This window comes from Microcebus murinus, chromosome 2 (assembly GCF_040939455.1).
Source record: "Microcebus murinus isolate Inina chromosome 2, M.murinus_Inina_mat1.0, whole genome shotgun sequence".
Classification (NCBI taxonomy): domain Eukaryota; kingdom Metazoa; phylum Chordata; class Mammalia; order Primates; family Cheirogaleidae; genus Microcebus; species Microcebus murinus.
The window spans coordinates 74355374-74368450 of record NC_134105.1 but is presented as its reverse complement, the minus strand read 5'-3'; the positions used below and the strand labels follow the sequence as shown (position 1 = coordinate 74368450).

Genomic DNA, 13077 nt, shown 5'->3' with positions numbered 1-13077 from the left:
GCCAATTAATTTCTTTCTATTTATAGTAGAGACGGGGTCTCGCTCTTGCTCAGGCTGGTTTTGAACTCCTGACCTTGAGCAATCCACCCACCTCGGCCTCCCAAGAGCTAGGATTACAGGCGTGAGCCACAGCGCCCGGCCAAGAATCACATATATTTTGAGAATAGTGATCTTGGTTTGACTTGGGGTGGAGAGAGGGTATATCTACCATGGACTGATTAGTCCTTGATGTTGCCATGGCTTTTTAAAAAAAAAGTGTTTTGCAGAAGTATGACTGCAATAAACTGAAAATTTAGAAACAAAATTTGGTCCTTCGCAGATATTTAGAAAAACACTGCCTTTAACTTCTGATATTTCTTTCATAATGAATGGCCCTTTTTTTCTATTTTCTTGGGATTTTATTAAGGATAATATAAAAAATCTCTCATAAAGAAATTAGGGTAAAAATTGCATTCTTTACAAGAATGAATCCACAGTATATAGAGAAAAATGTTGTAACTGTATTTGAGTTTATATCCAAAATCTGCCACTTACTGGCTATATGACCTTCCTGTCATTACTTAATCACAATGCCCATTTTCTTACTGTAAAACGATGGTAATATACAATGTAATTTTAAGATTTTCTGGACATGAAATAAAATAATGTATGAAAAGTGCTTAATATAGTAGCAAGCTTGAAATAAGTGCTCAGTAAGGTTAGCTCTTATTTTGATATTGAGAGTATTTGTTGCAATATAATTTTTTATTCTTTAGCGCCACTTAGCTCGTACTACTGGGAGATGGAAAGACCCACCTAAGAAAAATGCTGTGAATGAGTTACAAGATGAACTGATGACCATTCGACTTCGAGAAGCTGAAACACAAGCAGAAATAAGAGAAATAAAACAAAGGATGAGGGAAATGGAAACACAGGTATGATGGAAAGGCCTAATAGCTTTAAAAAGTATCATCAGCAGATTAGAGGTTTATGCAGATTATATCATCCCTAAAATAAAGGTACAAGGCAAAGATACGAAGCTGTGGAGACTGCAATTTTCTAGCCCAAATGAAAAAGGCTAAAAATTGTTTTCTTTGATTTTAGAGATTCAATCTCTTCTAGACCCATTCAACAAAGTTCAAGCCAGTCAAACTATTTGACTTAATTAGGTAAAGCTCATAGGGTTTCTTTGTTGTACAACGTGAGAGGGAACATTCATAAAGAGCAAAATTTCTCATCCTCAACACACTTTGAATGTCTTGGATTAGAAAATCCTTTGTTTTATGGAGCTGGCCTGTGCATTGTAGAATGTTCAGCAGCATCTTCCTTGCCTCTACCCATTAGATGACAGTAACATCTCTCCCACCCCAGGTTGTGATAACCAAAAATGTCTCCACACACATTGCCCAATGTCCACTGGGGGGCAAAATTGCCCCTAGCTGAGAACCACAGATGTAGACTATAATGTGAATGATGCTTCCTGAAGTTGTATAATGTGGTGGCCCTGAGTTGTCTTTCTTTCTTCTTTAGTACCCCCTTTCTCTAATAAATCCTGTCTTAAATATACTTAAAAGCTACAAAGGCCTTTTAATGAAACCCACTGCATTGTAAAAGTAGATTTGGTTTATATGTGGTACATTGTGTGGACCATATTCCACATACTCTGTGAATGTTATTTGATTTTCGAAATATTTATTCAGTCAGTAGGGGGCATAGTTAACTCATATATCATTCTGTATTCTAATGTGCAGAATGATCAAATCTCAGGATAATGTGAATATGTAATTTCTTTAGAATAAATATATCTTGTTTTACATTGTTCAAAGTATAATTAAAAAATAGCAGGAAGAGATACTATAAGATTACAAAGAGTAGAAATCTAGGTTTTATAATGGGAACTTTTATTTTTATAATCAGATTTTATCTTAGTATAGATACTAAAGATGCAAATACAGCTTTGAAACCAGTGTTAAAGATTATTTCACAATGGGTAGAGGTGAATTAATCAAATTCAACAAATGTGGTTTGAGAACTCATGAAACACAAAGCACTGTCCCAGACATTAAAGGACTTACACTTGAGAAATCAGGCATAAACTATATTAATATAAATCAGAAATCTAGTAAGTAGAGAGTTAGATAGAAATTGCTATGGAGACTAGAAGGGGAAAATTAATTTCAACTAGGTGGTTTGGGGAAAGGCTTCTTTAGAGATTTGTATTTTGAACTGTGCCTGACTAATAAGTGTGAGTTTGGATGAATTTTGCTAGAAGGTGGATGGTAGAAGACACTGGTTCCTAAATGCCAGTACTTGGACCAGTGATGATCCATGAAATTACCTAATTGGAAATTGAGAAAAATAAATAAACACTGTGGTGTACTGGTGGTAGTATATGGTCATCTAAAGAGTATTATATCAAACACCTATGTATCCACCATCCAAATTAAAAGATTTATCCATGTTTATATTAATACATGTAATTCCACTTCCATCATTTTAAGGAATTTTAGAAAAGTCTGTCTAATGAGTATATCTTGGTTTATTTAGCTACTGTCCTTTTTTTTTTTTTATTTATTTTTATTTTTTTTTTGAGACAGAGTCTCGCTTTCTTGCCTAGGCTAGAGTGAGTGCCGTGGCGTCAGCCTAGCTCACAGCAACCTCAAACTCCTGGGCTCAAGCGATCCTCCTGCCTCAGCCTCCCGAGTAGCTGGGACTACAGGCACAAGCCACCATGCCCGGCTGATTTTTATATATATATATGTTAGTTGGCCAATTAATTTCTTTCTATTTTTATGGTAGAGACGGGGTCTCACTCAGGCTGGTTTTGAACTCCTGACCTTGAGCAATCCGCCCGCCTTGGCCTCCCAGAGTGCTAGGATTACAGGCGTGAGCCACCGCGCCCGGCCTGTCCTTTTGATATGTATAGATTTTTTTTGCTGTTGCAAACAGTGCCACTCTGAACATTCTTGCGTGTTTCTTCGTGTATGTCTCTAAGAGTTCCTTAAGTACAAAGCTCCTTATCCTTTTTTGTGCCATGAACACTGTTGGTAGTCTAGAGCCTGTGGACCCCTTCTCAAAATGTTGTTTAATGCATAAAACAAAATACATGGATTGGAAAGCAACCATTTATATTGAGGTACAGTTAGCAAAATACAAAAAACAAATTTGTGATATAGATCACATACACAGAGACACAACACATTCCTATTGCTGGATTTGGGTTTTTAATATTTTAGATTTTTTGTTCGTATATTCATAAGTTAAATTGTACTATATTTTTCCCATCCTTTTAATTTCAGTTTATGTGTGCTTATATCTCTGATAAACATCATATAGATGGATACTTTTTAAATCCAATCTGTCAAATGATTGTTCAACTCTGTGAATATACTAAAAACCACTGAAGTGTATGTCCTTTAAATGTGAACTGTATCTCAATAAAACTATTTTAAAAATCCAGTCTCACAGTTTCTTTTAGCTGTCATGTTTGGTCCCAGTTTTGTGATTCTATTTGGATTAATATCTGTCACCTTGCAAGCTATTTTCTGTTTGTTCCATCTGTTCTTTCCTTTTTCTTCTTTTTCTGCCTTCTCTTAGATTTATTGGGCATTTATTATGGTTTCATTTTTTTTCACAATGAACTTATTTTTAAAAAAATTTAGTCTCTGTAGAGACTGTCAAAAATTGTTAATGCCAACTATGTTGCATCGTGGGAGTGGTGTTGCAAAGTTTCAATTAGCAGTAATTGTGCCTCGGATAAATCTCACTGGCTATAATACTGCCACTGCACAACGCTGCTTATTTATATTCCAGAAAAATTTTAGTGGTTGCTCTAGGTTTTATGATATATATCTTTAATCAGAGCTTACCTTCAGATAATAAATTACTTATAAATAAATATGCACTTCATGTGTATTATAAGGTTCTTACAACAGTGTATTCTCAATTATTTTCCCCTACTCTGCTATTGTTGTAATATGTTTTACATATGATAAAAACATGTAATGTGTGCTACTAATTTTTCTTTAACTAGGTATCTTAAAATAATAAAATTTTTAAGTAGAATTTATTTTCCCTTCAGTTATTCCATTTCAGCAGTCTTTACTTCCTTGTGTAGATCCATGTTTCTGTCTATTGTCTTATTTCTTCTGCTTGAGAAACTTCCTTTAACATTTTTTATAGTGCTGGTCTACTGCCAGTGGATTCTCTTAGCTTTTGTTTGAAAAGTGTTTATTTCTCTAATTCTAAAAGATATATTTGCAGGGTACCAAATTTTGGATTGAGTTTTTTTCTTTCAACACTTTGTGTCACTCCATTATCTTCTCAGAAACCATGCAAGCCATAATTCTGCTGTCATTCTTATTTTTGTTCCTCTACATGTAGTGTATTTTTCCTCTGGTTGCCTTTAAGCTTTTCTCTGTCTTTGTTTTTAGCAATTTGATATGCTTAGATATGTTTTTTGCTTAGTTTTTCCTCTTGAGTTTCTTAGATTTGTGGGTTTGTGGCTGCCATGAATTTTCAGAAATTCTTGATCATTGTTTCTTCAAATATTTCTTCTGCACATACTCTCTTTTGGAGTTCCTATTACACATGTGTTAGATTGTTTGATATTGTCTAACAACTCTCGGATGCTCTGTTCTTTTTCACCCCATTATTTTTTCTCTTTGTGATTTCAGTTCCTGTTGACTGAAACATTTCTACTGGCATATTATTAAGTTCACTGATTCCTTCCACCACTTTGTCAAGTTGTGTGATGAGCCGTTGCAGGCATTCTTCACAACTGTTAACTGTTTCTCATTTTCAGATTTTCTGTTTGATTTTTATAGTTTTCATTTTTCTCCTGCTATTACCCATCTGATCTTGCATATTTTTCACCTTTCCCTTAGAGCCTTTAGCATATTAATCATAGTTATTTTATTTATTTTTTTAGAGATGGTCTCGCTCTGTTGCCTCGGATTGCATATGGTGGCTTAAACATAGCTCACTGCACCTCACACTCCTGGGCTTGAGCAGTCTTCCTGTGTAGCTGGAACTGTAGGTGGGCACCACTGTGCCCAACCCATTTTTTTAAATTCTCTGTCATGCCTGTAATCCCAGCACTTTGGGAAGCCAAGGCGGGAGGATTGCTGGAAGCCAGGAGTTTGAGACCAGCCTGGACAACACAATGAGACCCTGTCTCTAAAAAAAAAAAAAAAAATGTTTTTTTTAAACAAAATTAGCCAGGTATGGTGACAGCAGCCTATAATCCCAACTACTTGGGAGACCGAGGCAGGAAGATCACTTAAGCCCAGGAGTTTGAGGTTGCAGTGAGCTATGATCATGCCACTACAGTCTAGCCTAGGCAATAGAGCAAGACCCTGTCTCTAAAAAAAAAAAAAAAACACCCTTGAACTTGAATAACCTTAAGTGATCCTCCTGCCTCAGCCTCCTTAATAGCTGGGACTATAGACTGTTCTCTATTGTTTTGGTAGTTTCTGGTTTCAATCCTGAGCTGTTAGACTCTATCATTTTCTTAAATCTACTTTTCTGTCATAGTTTAGGTGAATATACTCTTACAGGATGAATTTTATTTTTTTAAGCACTACAGACTTGCTGTTTAGATATCTGCTGGACATTTTATTTTCTTTCCTTCATAGATACTCTGTTTTCCCCCTGATATGCCTCTATTCTTCAGCATTCTAAGTTTTGCTACAGTGTATCTTAGTAAGGATTTATTTGTATTTATCCTGTTTGGGAGTAGTTGTATTTACTGAACTGGGAATTCATATCTTTTATTTTTTTAGTTGTGAAAAATTTTCAACTATTATCTCATAGACCATCCTATTTCTCTCTCTTTAAAAATATTTTATTGTATAATCCCTATTAGGTATATTTTAGACTTCATTCTCTTTTCTATGTCTCATGAATTCTTCTGGGACACTAATTATTTCTTCAGTGTCTCTAATCTCCTATTTAACCCTCTCATTGCATTTTTAATATCAGTGGCTATAGTAATTTATAGAAATTTTATTTGCTATTTTTTATTTTTCAGATGTGTTGAATGTTTTCTGATAGTGACTTATTCTTTGCTTCTTTTTATGTCTTTAATGCTGTAATTTTAAACATAATCTGTTTTATGTAAAGACCTGTATAATTATTGTACTATCTAGAGTTCTTAAGTATATGTTCTTGCTATCTTATTTGTTTGCTGTCTCTCATTCGTGATCAATTCTTGGGTTTTGTGTGTATTTTATAATTTTGAATCATGGTCTTGTGTTCAGGGCCACAGGGAGGGATTTTATGTGTGGAAATTCTTTGCAGCTATGTTAAAGGTATATCCTTCTGAAGTGTAGTTATTTGTTTTGGTCGTAGCAGATAAGACAGTAAAAAGAGATTGTGGAACATTTTGAATACAGTACTAAGAAATAGACTTAATTTTGTAGACAGACATTATTTGAAGATTAAAAATGAGAACAGTAATATAGTTAAAGGAGATGGTCTTGGAAAAAAAGGCTTTTTTTTCTCTGTGGCAGGAAGAAAAGTAAAAGTAATGATGAAGAAAGTTGGAAGGAGTAGAAAGTTTTGGAACTTAAATCTATTATATGATCCAGTTTTTTTCGTTAAAACTGGAGGCAGGTTCATTTTCATAGAGTGAGGTAGAGTAGGTATAATAACTGTAACAACTGAGCTCTTATAAAGTATAAAATTTCATGCATTGTGTGAGACTCCTTTCATAAACTTTTCTCATAATCTTCACAGTGCAGCCTCAAAAGGCAAATAGTAGTATCTATACTTTTACCAATGTACTGAAATTTGGTTGGATTAAATAACTTGGCCAAAGTTTAAGAACTGTTAAATGAGGAGTTAGATTTTACCTGTTTTGGTTATGAAAGTCTCTACTGTTTCTTTCAGGCCACTGATAAAATAATTTGAGGTTGAGAGGATTCAGGCTTTTTGAAGCCTGAATGTGAAAACTACCTCATGTTAGTCAATTCAAGGTCTGTATTTTCTTAACATGTCCTGTGATTATACTATGATAAGCAGCTCACATTTATTGAGTTCTTACATATTAGGCCCTTTTATACGTACTATCTCATTTAATTCTGAAGACAGTGAAATGAGAAATAGAAAGTATTTTACATATATTTTTCAAATGAGGAAATGGAGATTCATATTAACTTGTTTGCTTCATGGCCAAATAACAAAACCAGAATTCAAAATGAGTTTGCATTCCATAAAGAGACTATGCTGGACATTGGGGGCATGTACAAGTACACATGACACATTTTTTGACACCAGGGAGTTTACAGTCCAGCAAATGGTGATAGTACCTTTTGATCAGATTGTGAGGTTTTGGGGGAACTAGAAAGAGGAGTTAAATTCATCATTCCTGTATCTACCCACTTTGTATCCCTGTTGCCTATTTCAGAAAGGATTACCTTCAGCTTGTATGTAAACATCCTTATAGTTTCCAGATATTTTTTATATAAATGATATATTGAACTCTAATGAGAGTTTCTAATGTGGACCATATGTATTCTTTGGATGAATTTATTTTTAAAGGTGCTTTATATCTTATTTTCAGTGTTTTTTTGTTGAGTAAAAATGACCTATAATGAATAAAATTTTTATAATCTTGAGGCATAAAATGGGTAGGTAAAAATTCATAAATATTTTTAGTTTTTTTATCTGTAGTCTGAATATTTATATTTCTGATTATTAGAACCAGATCAACAGTAACCATCTTCGAAGAGCAGAACAAGAGGTGATCAGCCTACAGGAGAAGGTACAGTATCTTTCTGCACAGAACAAAGGACTACTTACTCAATTAAGTGAAGCAAAGCGCAAACAAGCAGAGATCCAGTGCAAGGTAAATATGTCAATTAGCTGGTTTATGTTTTTGTCAATATAATAATACCTTTTTTGGGCTTGTCTCTTCATGATTACCTTAAAAACAGACCACAGCAGGGAAAGAAGCCAATCTTCCTACTTTTCCTGAACTTGTTTTGGTGGTTGCTTTCAGATCACATTAGCTCATCTTGCTGCTGTGGTGGATTTCAGGCAAGAAACCTTGTTTTCAACTACTTCATTGGTTAACTTAATTCCTGCATTGACATTTACTAGTATTTCTTTATAACTTTTTTTTTTTTTTTTACTGGTAGCCCTTTAAAACTGAAATATTTAATGACAATTTAAAGAGGTCAGGGCTCCTGTGCTTTGATTAGTATCTTATTAGTGGGCAGTCAATATTGATAATATGTTTTTTGGAGAAGAGTAGAGAGCAAAAGAAATGTGTATATATCAGTGGGTTGGGAAAAATGGGTAAGTTACCTGTTGTTATTTTAATTATTTTTTTATTTTATTTTTGTGTGTGTGAAGTGTTTGCATTCAAAAAGCATCAGAAGTTTTCCTAATTCTAGGAGGTTTAAGAAAAAAAGCATCAAAAGTATTTGGATGCAAGAAATGTTTTCCTGAGATAAATTTACAGTATAGCAGTGGTGAGAGAGGTCTGAGCATTAAGATGGGTTACTAAAGGAAAGTTATGAGATTTTAAAAATAAACTAGACATTCACCTTACTATGGTGAAATAGTAGGATTGATGCCCTTTAAAGATTCCAGCCTTATTATTCTATAAGAAATAAGACTTTCAATGGCACATATAAAGCTGTAATTCCATCAACTTGTTCTGGTGTCATTAAAAACCAAGAGTGAAGCTTGAGTGGTTTATCAGTGTCACTGAAATCCAGAGATGAAATTACATCCTAATAAATATGCATGGCTGTTACAATTTACACTGACAGAAATCTGTAGGCAGTACTGAAATTTGTGCTACCTTAAGCATAGTCCCTTTTGAAGGATATGACTAAACTAATTTAAAAATTCAATGATATTAAATGAGGTTATATTAGTCTGATTTGTCATACCAATATCTGATTGATTTTTATGATGCTAAATTGTCTGTGCTGACTTTTCTTTAATGAAGAACTAAATTTAATCTTTTTTCATTGTTGGTGTTAGTTTTCCTTAAACATGTTTTAGTAACAGTGCTACTGGGTTCAATATTGTTCCTCAAATGCCTTAGCACCAGTTAAGCAAAGTAAAGTGTTCTTTGGAAATAAATCTTTGGGGATCTTGCTGTTAAAAATAATTGTTTTCTTTGAATTTACCTAAGTAATGGGTTCAGATTCAGAATATTAGAGGATTAATATTAGAGGATTAATTTTTAATCATTCATTAATACCTCTATGGAGTATGTTACAGAGGCTGACTTTGATATTGCCCTGTGTCTAACCTGTGTGTTGTTATTCAATCTTTTGTAATTCCTTCTGCAGATTTTGAGAATGACCAGTGTATTAATTGTCACCCTAGCGACTAGTACATTCTGATTAAATGTATTTTTACTTTGTTATGTTGGAAAGATTTAGGAACAAACCTGACTTTTTTGAGGAAGCCAGTTCTTGAATTATGTAAATCCAATTCATTTTCATTTAGTATTATATGATTATAGCTTATTACTAATTGTTAATTAATCATTAAAGACCATTTTATTTTTATTTATGTAAAATGTCATGATATTGTTTATAATATTTACATTATTTTCCCTCCACACCTGAATTTGAATGTTCTCACTTAAAGGTGAAATAGTGCAAGTCTTTGATGACTAATTTTAAAATGCAAAACACTGAAACCCAGGTGTTTTTTCATAAATTTCACACAAATTCATTTATAGGCAAAACATGATTTAAATTGATATATGGCCATTTATAATTTTAATTTATTCCATTTGGTATAATATTTATATTTCACTGGTTCATTGTGTACACTGAGCATACAATATTTCATTTTGAATGCTGCTTGAGACCCTGCTAGGTAATTCTGTGTATGGTTTATACACCTTATTACTTTTCTGAGATCTGAAAAACCTGAATTCCAAACATACTTTGCTTATTGTTTTATTTGCCTCCCTAGAACAAGGAAGAAGTGATGGCTGTAAGACTCCGGGAAGCAGATAGCATAGCTGCTGTGGCTGAACTACAGCAGCACATTGCTGAGCTTGAAATCCAGGTACCAGATAAAAATAATAACGTACATGTAAAAACAATGTGATAGTTCATTCATTCCTCTGCACCTGAACAATTACTTATTTATATCTTCATCGTCATGACTGTGATTCTATTTTTAATATTTATTCATTTCCAACTCCATTTTTTTAATCATTGTAAAATGGACGTAACATGAAATTTACCATTTTAATGTATATGATTCTGTGGCATTAAGTACATTGACATTATTGTGCAACCATCACCACCATCCATCTCCACAACTTTTTCATCTACCCTAACTGAAATTTTGTACCCATTAAACCCTAAGTTCCCATTTCCTTCTCAGCCCAGCCTTAGCCACTACCATTCTAGTTTGTCTCCATGAATTTGACTGTTCTAGTTACCTGATAGAAGTGGAATCATATAACATGTTTCAGTGATGGACTGTATATATGATGGTGGTCCCATAGTTTGTAATGGAGATGAAAAATTCCTGTCACCTAATGACATAGTAGCCGTCTTAACATTGTAGGACAGCTCATTGCTCATGTGTTTGTGGTGATGCTGGTATAAGCAAAGCTACTGCACGTTCATTCATATAAAAGTATAGCATATATAATTTTGTACAGTACATAATACTTAATAAACTACTGGGTTACTGGTTTATATATTTACTATAGTATACTTTTTTTGTTGTTATACTATTTATCATTGTTTTACAGTATACTCTTTCTATTTATTAAGAAAAAAAGTTAACTATAAGACAGACTCAGGCAGGTCCTTAAAGAGGTATTCCAGAAGAAAGTTTCGTTCTGATAGGAGATGACAGCTCCACGTGTGTTAATGTCCCTGAAGACCTTCCAGTGGAACAAGATATGGAGGTAGAAGACAGTGATATTAATGATCCTGATCCTATGTAGGGCTAGGCTAATGTGTGTTTTTGTGTCTTAGTTTTTGTCTGTCTATTTTGAGATAGGATCTTGTTCTGTTGCCTGGGCTAGAGTGCAGTGGCATCATCATAGCTCACTGCAACCTCAGATTCCTGGGCTCAAGCGGTACTCCTGTCTCAGCCTCCTGAGTAGCTGGGACTACACGTTTGCACCACCACACCTGGCTAATTTTTATAATTTTTGTGGAGCTAGATCTTGCTTTTGCTCAGGCTGATCTCGAACTTTTGGCCTCAAGCAAGCCTCCCTCCTCGTTCTCCCACAGTGCTACAATTACAGACATAAGCCACTGTGCCCAGCTTTGTATCTTAGCTTCTAACAACAACAAAAAAAAAAAATTTAAAAAGAAAAACAAATTTGAAAATAGGAAAACAAAACAAAAAACAAAAATAGAAAAACCTTATAGAGTAAGGATATAAAGAAAAAAGTTTTGTACAGCTGTACAATGTGTTTGTGTTTTAAGCTGTGTTACTACAAAAGAGTCAAAAGATTACAAACATTTTTTTAAGTTTATAAAGTAAAAAAGTATGGTAAGCTAAGGTTAATTTATTACTGAAGAAAAAAGTATTTTTTTTTTACAAATTTAGTGTAGCCTAAGTGTACAGTGTATATAAAGTCTATAGAAGTGTACAGTAATGTCCTATACCTTCACATTCACTCACTCACTCACTCACTCACCCACCCACCCACCCACCCAAAGCAACTTCCAGTCCTGCAATCTACGTTTATGGTAAGTGCCCTATGCAGGTGTACCATTTTTTATCTTTTATGCCATATTTTTGCTATATGTTTTCTACATTTAGATATGTTTAGATACACAAATACTTACCATTGCGTTACAATTGCCTACAGTATTCAGTACAGTAACATGCTATACAGGTTTGTAGCCTGGGAGCATATAGGATATACCATCTGAGCTGGGTGTGTAGTAGGCTACGACATCTAGGTTTGTGTAAGTATACTCTGTGATGTTCACACAGCAAAATCGCCTGATGCTTTTCTCAGGACGTATCCCTGTTGTTAAGTGATGCGTGACTGTTTTTGTTCTTTTGTGACTGGCTTTTTCACTTAGCGTAATGTCCTCAAAGTTAATTTATGTTGTAGCACATATCAGAATTTCCTTCATTTTTTAAGGCTCCATTGTACGTATATACTACATTTTCTTATTTGTTCATTCATGCATGGACATTTGGATTGCTTCCATATTTTAGCTATTATGAATAATACTGCTATGAACATAAGTGTGCAAATATCTGTTTGAGTCCCTCCCTTTTTTTGAGTATATACCTAGAGGTGGAATTGATGGATCATGTAGTAATTCTATTCAATTTTGGAGAGGGATTGCCATACTGTTCTCAACAGCAGCTACACGGTTTTATATACCTACCAGCAATGCATGAGGGTTTCATTTTTTTCTATATCCTCACCAACACTTATTCATTTTATGGATTTTTATTTTTTTATAATAACCATCCTAATAGGTGTAAAGTGGTATCTCCTTATAGTTTTTATTTGCATTTTTATAATGACTAGTAATGTTGAGCACCTTTTATGTGCTTATTTGGCATTTATGTATCATCTTTGGAGAAATGTCTGTTCAAGTCCTTTGCTTAATTTTAAATCAGGTTGTTTATTTTTGTTGAGTTGTAGGAGTTATTATATATTCTCAATATCAATCTCTTATCAGATACATGGTTTGCAAATATTTATTCCCATTCTTTGTTGTTGCCTTTTCTCTCTGTTGATTTTGTCCTTTGCACAAAAGTTTTTAATTTTGCTGGACCAACTTACCTGTTTTTTGTTTTATTGACTGTGCTCCAAGTCCATTTTTGGTGACAATTTATCATTGTCAAAGCTGTTTTCAAAAGAAAATTCAAAGCTTTGAAAATAAATGTGTTTTATCACTTCTTATGTCCTACTTAGGTGATCAGGTAGTAAGTTTCCTATATAGGCAAAGTATTATGTTTAAAATCTGAAGTCTTTCAAAGTTTTTGATTATAATCTGCTTCGTCACAATACAGTTTTTGCTACAACATCTAGAGTTTTCTTCCCACCTGCAATTTCCTTTGTCCTTAAATTTCTATTTATAATTCAGTAAATTTCCAAATTTACATATTACAGCCTCATCT

The 13077-nt window shown here is 33.8% G+C and overlaps 1 protein-coding gene and 1 non-coding gene across 7 annotated transcripts in view; one reads left to right on the top strand and one right to left on the bottom strand.

Annotated features, from left to right (window-relative positions):
* Positions 1-13077, top strand: part of EVI5 (ecotropic viral integration site 5) — a 203528-nt gene that overhangs the window by 113980 nt on the left and 76471 nt on the right. For all 6 annotated transcript variants that reach the window (XM_075999852.1, XM_075999853.1, XM_012790919.2 and 3 more), the window contains 3 exons: positions 756-914; positions 7682-7828; positions 9928-10023. In XM_075999852.1, the coding sequence (XP_075855967.1) occupies positions 756-914; positions 7682-7828; positions 9928-10023 (402 nt within the window). The remainder of the gene's footprint in view (positions 1-755; positions 915-7681; positions 7829-9927; positions 10024-13077) is intronic.
* Positions 3642-3775, bottom strand: LOC142869666 (U4 spliceosomal RNA). Its single transcript, XR_012918246.1, has one exon. It is a non-coding gene; the product is annotated as a U4 spliceosomal RNA (small nuclear RNA).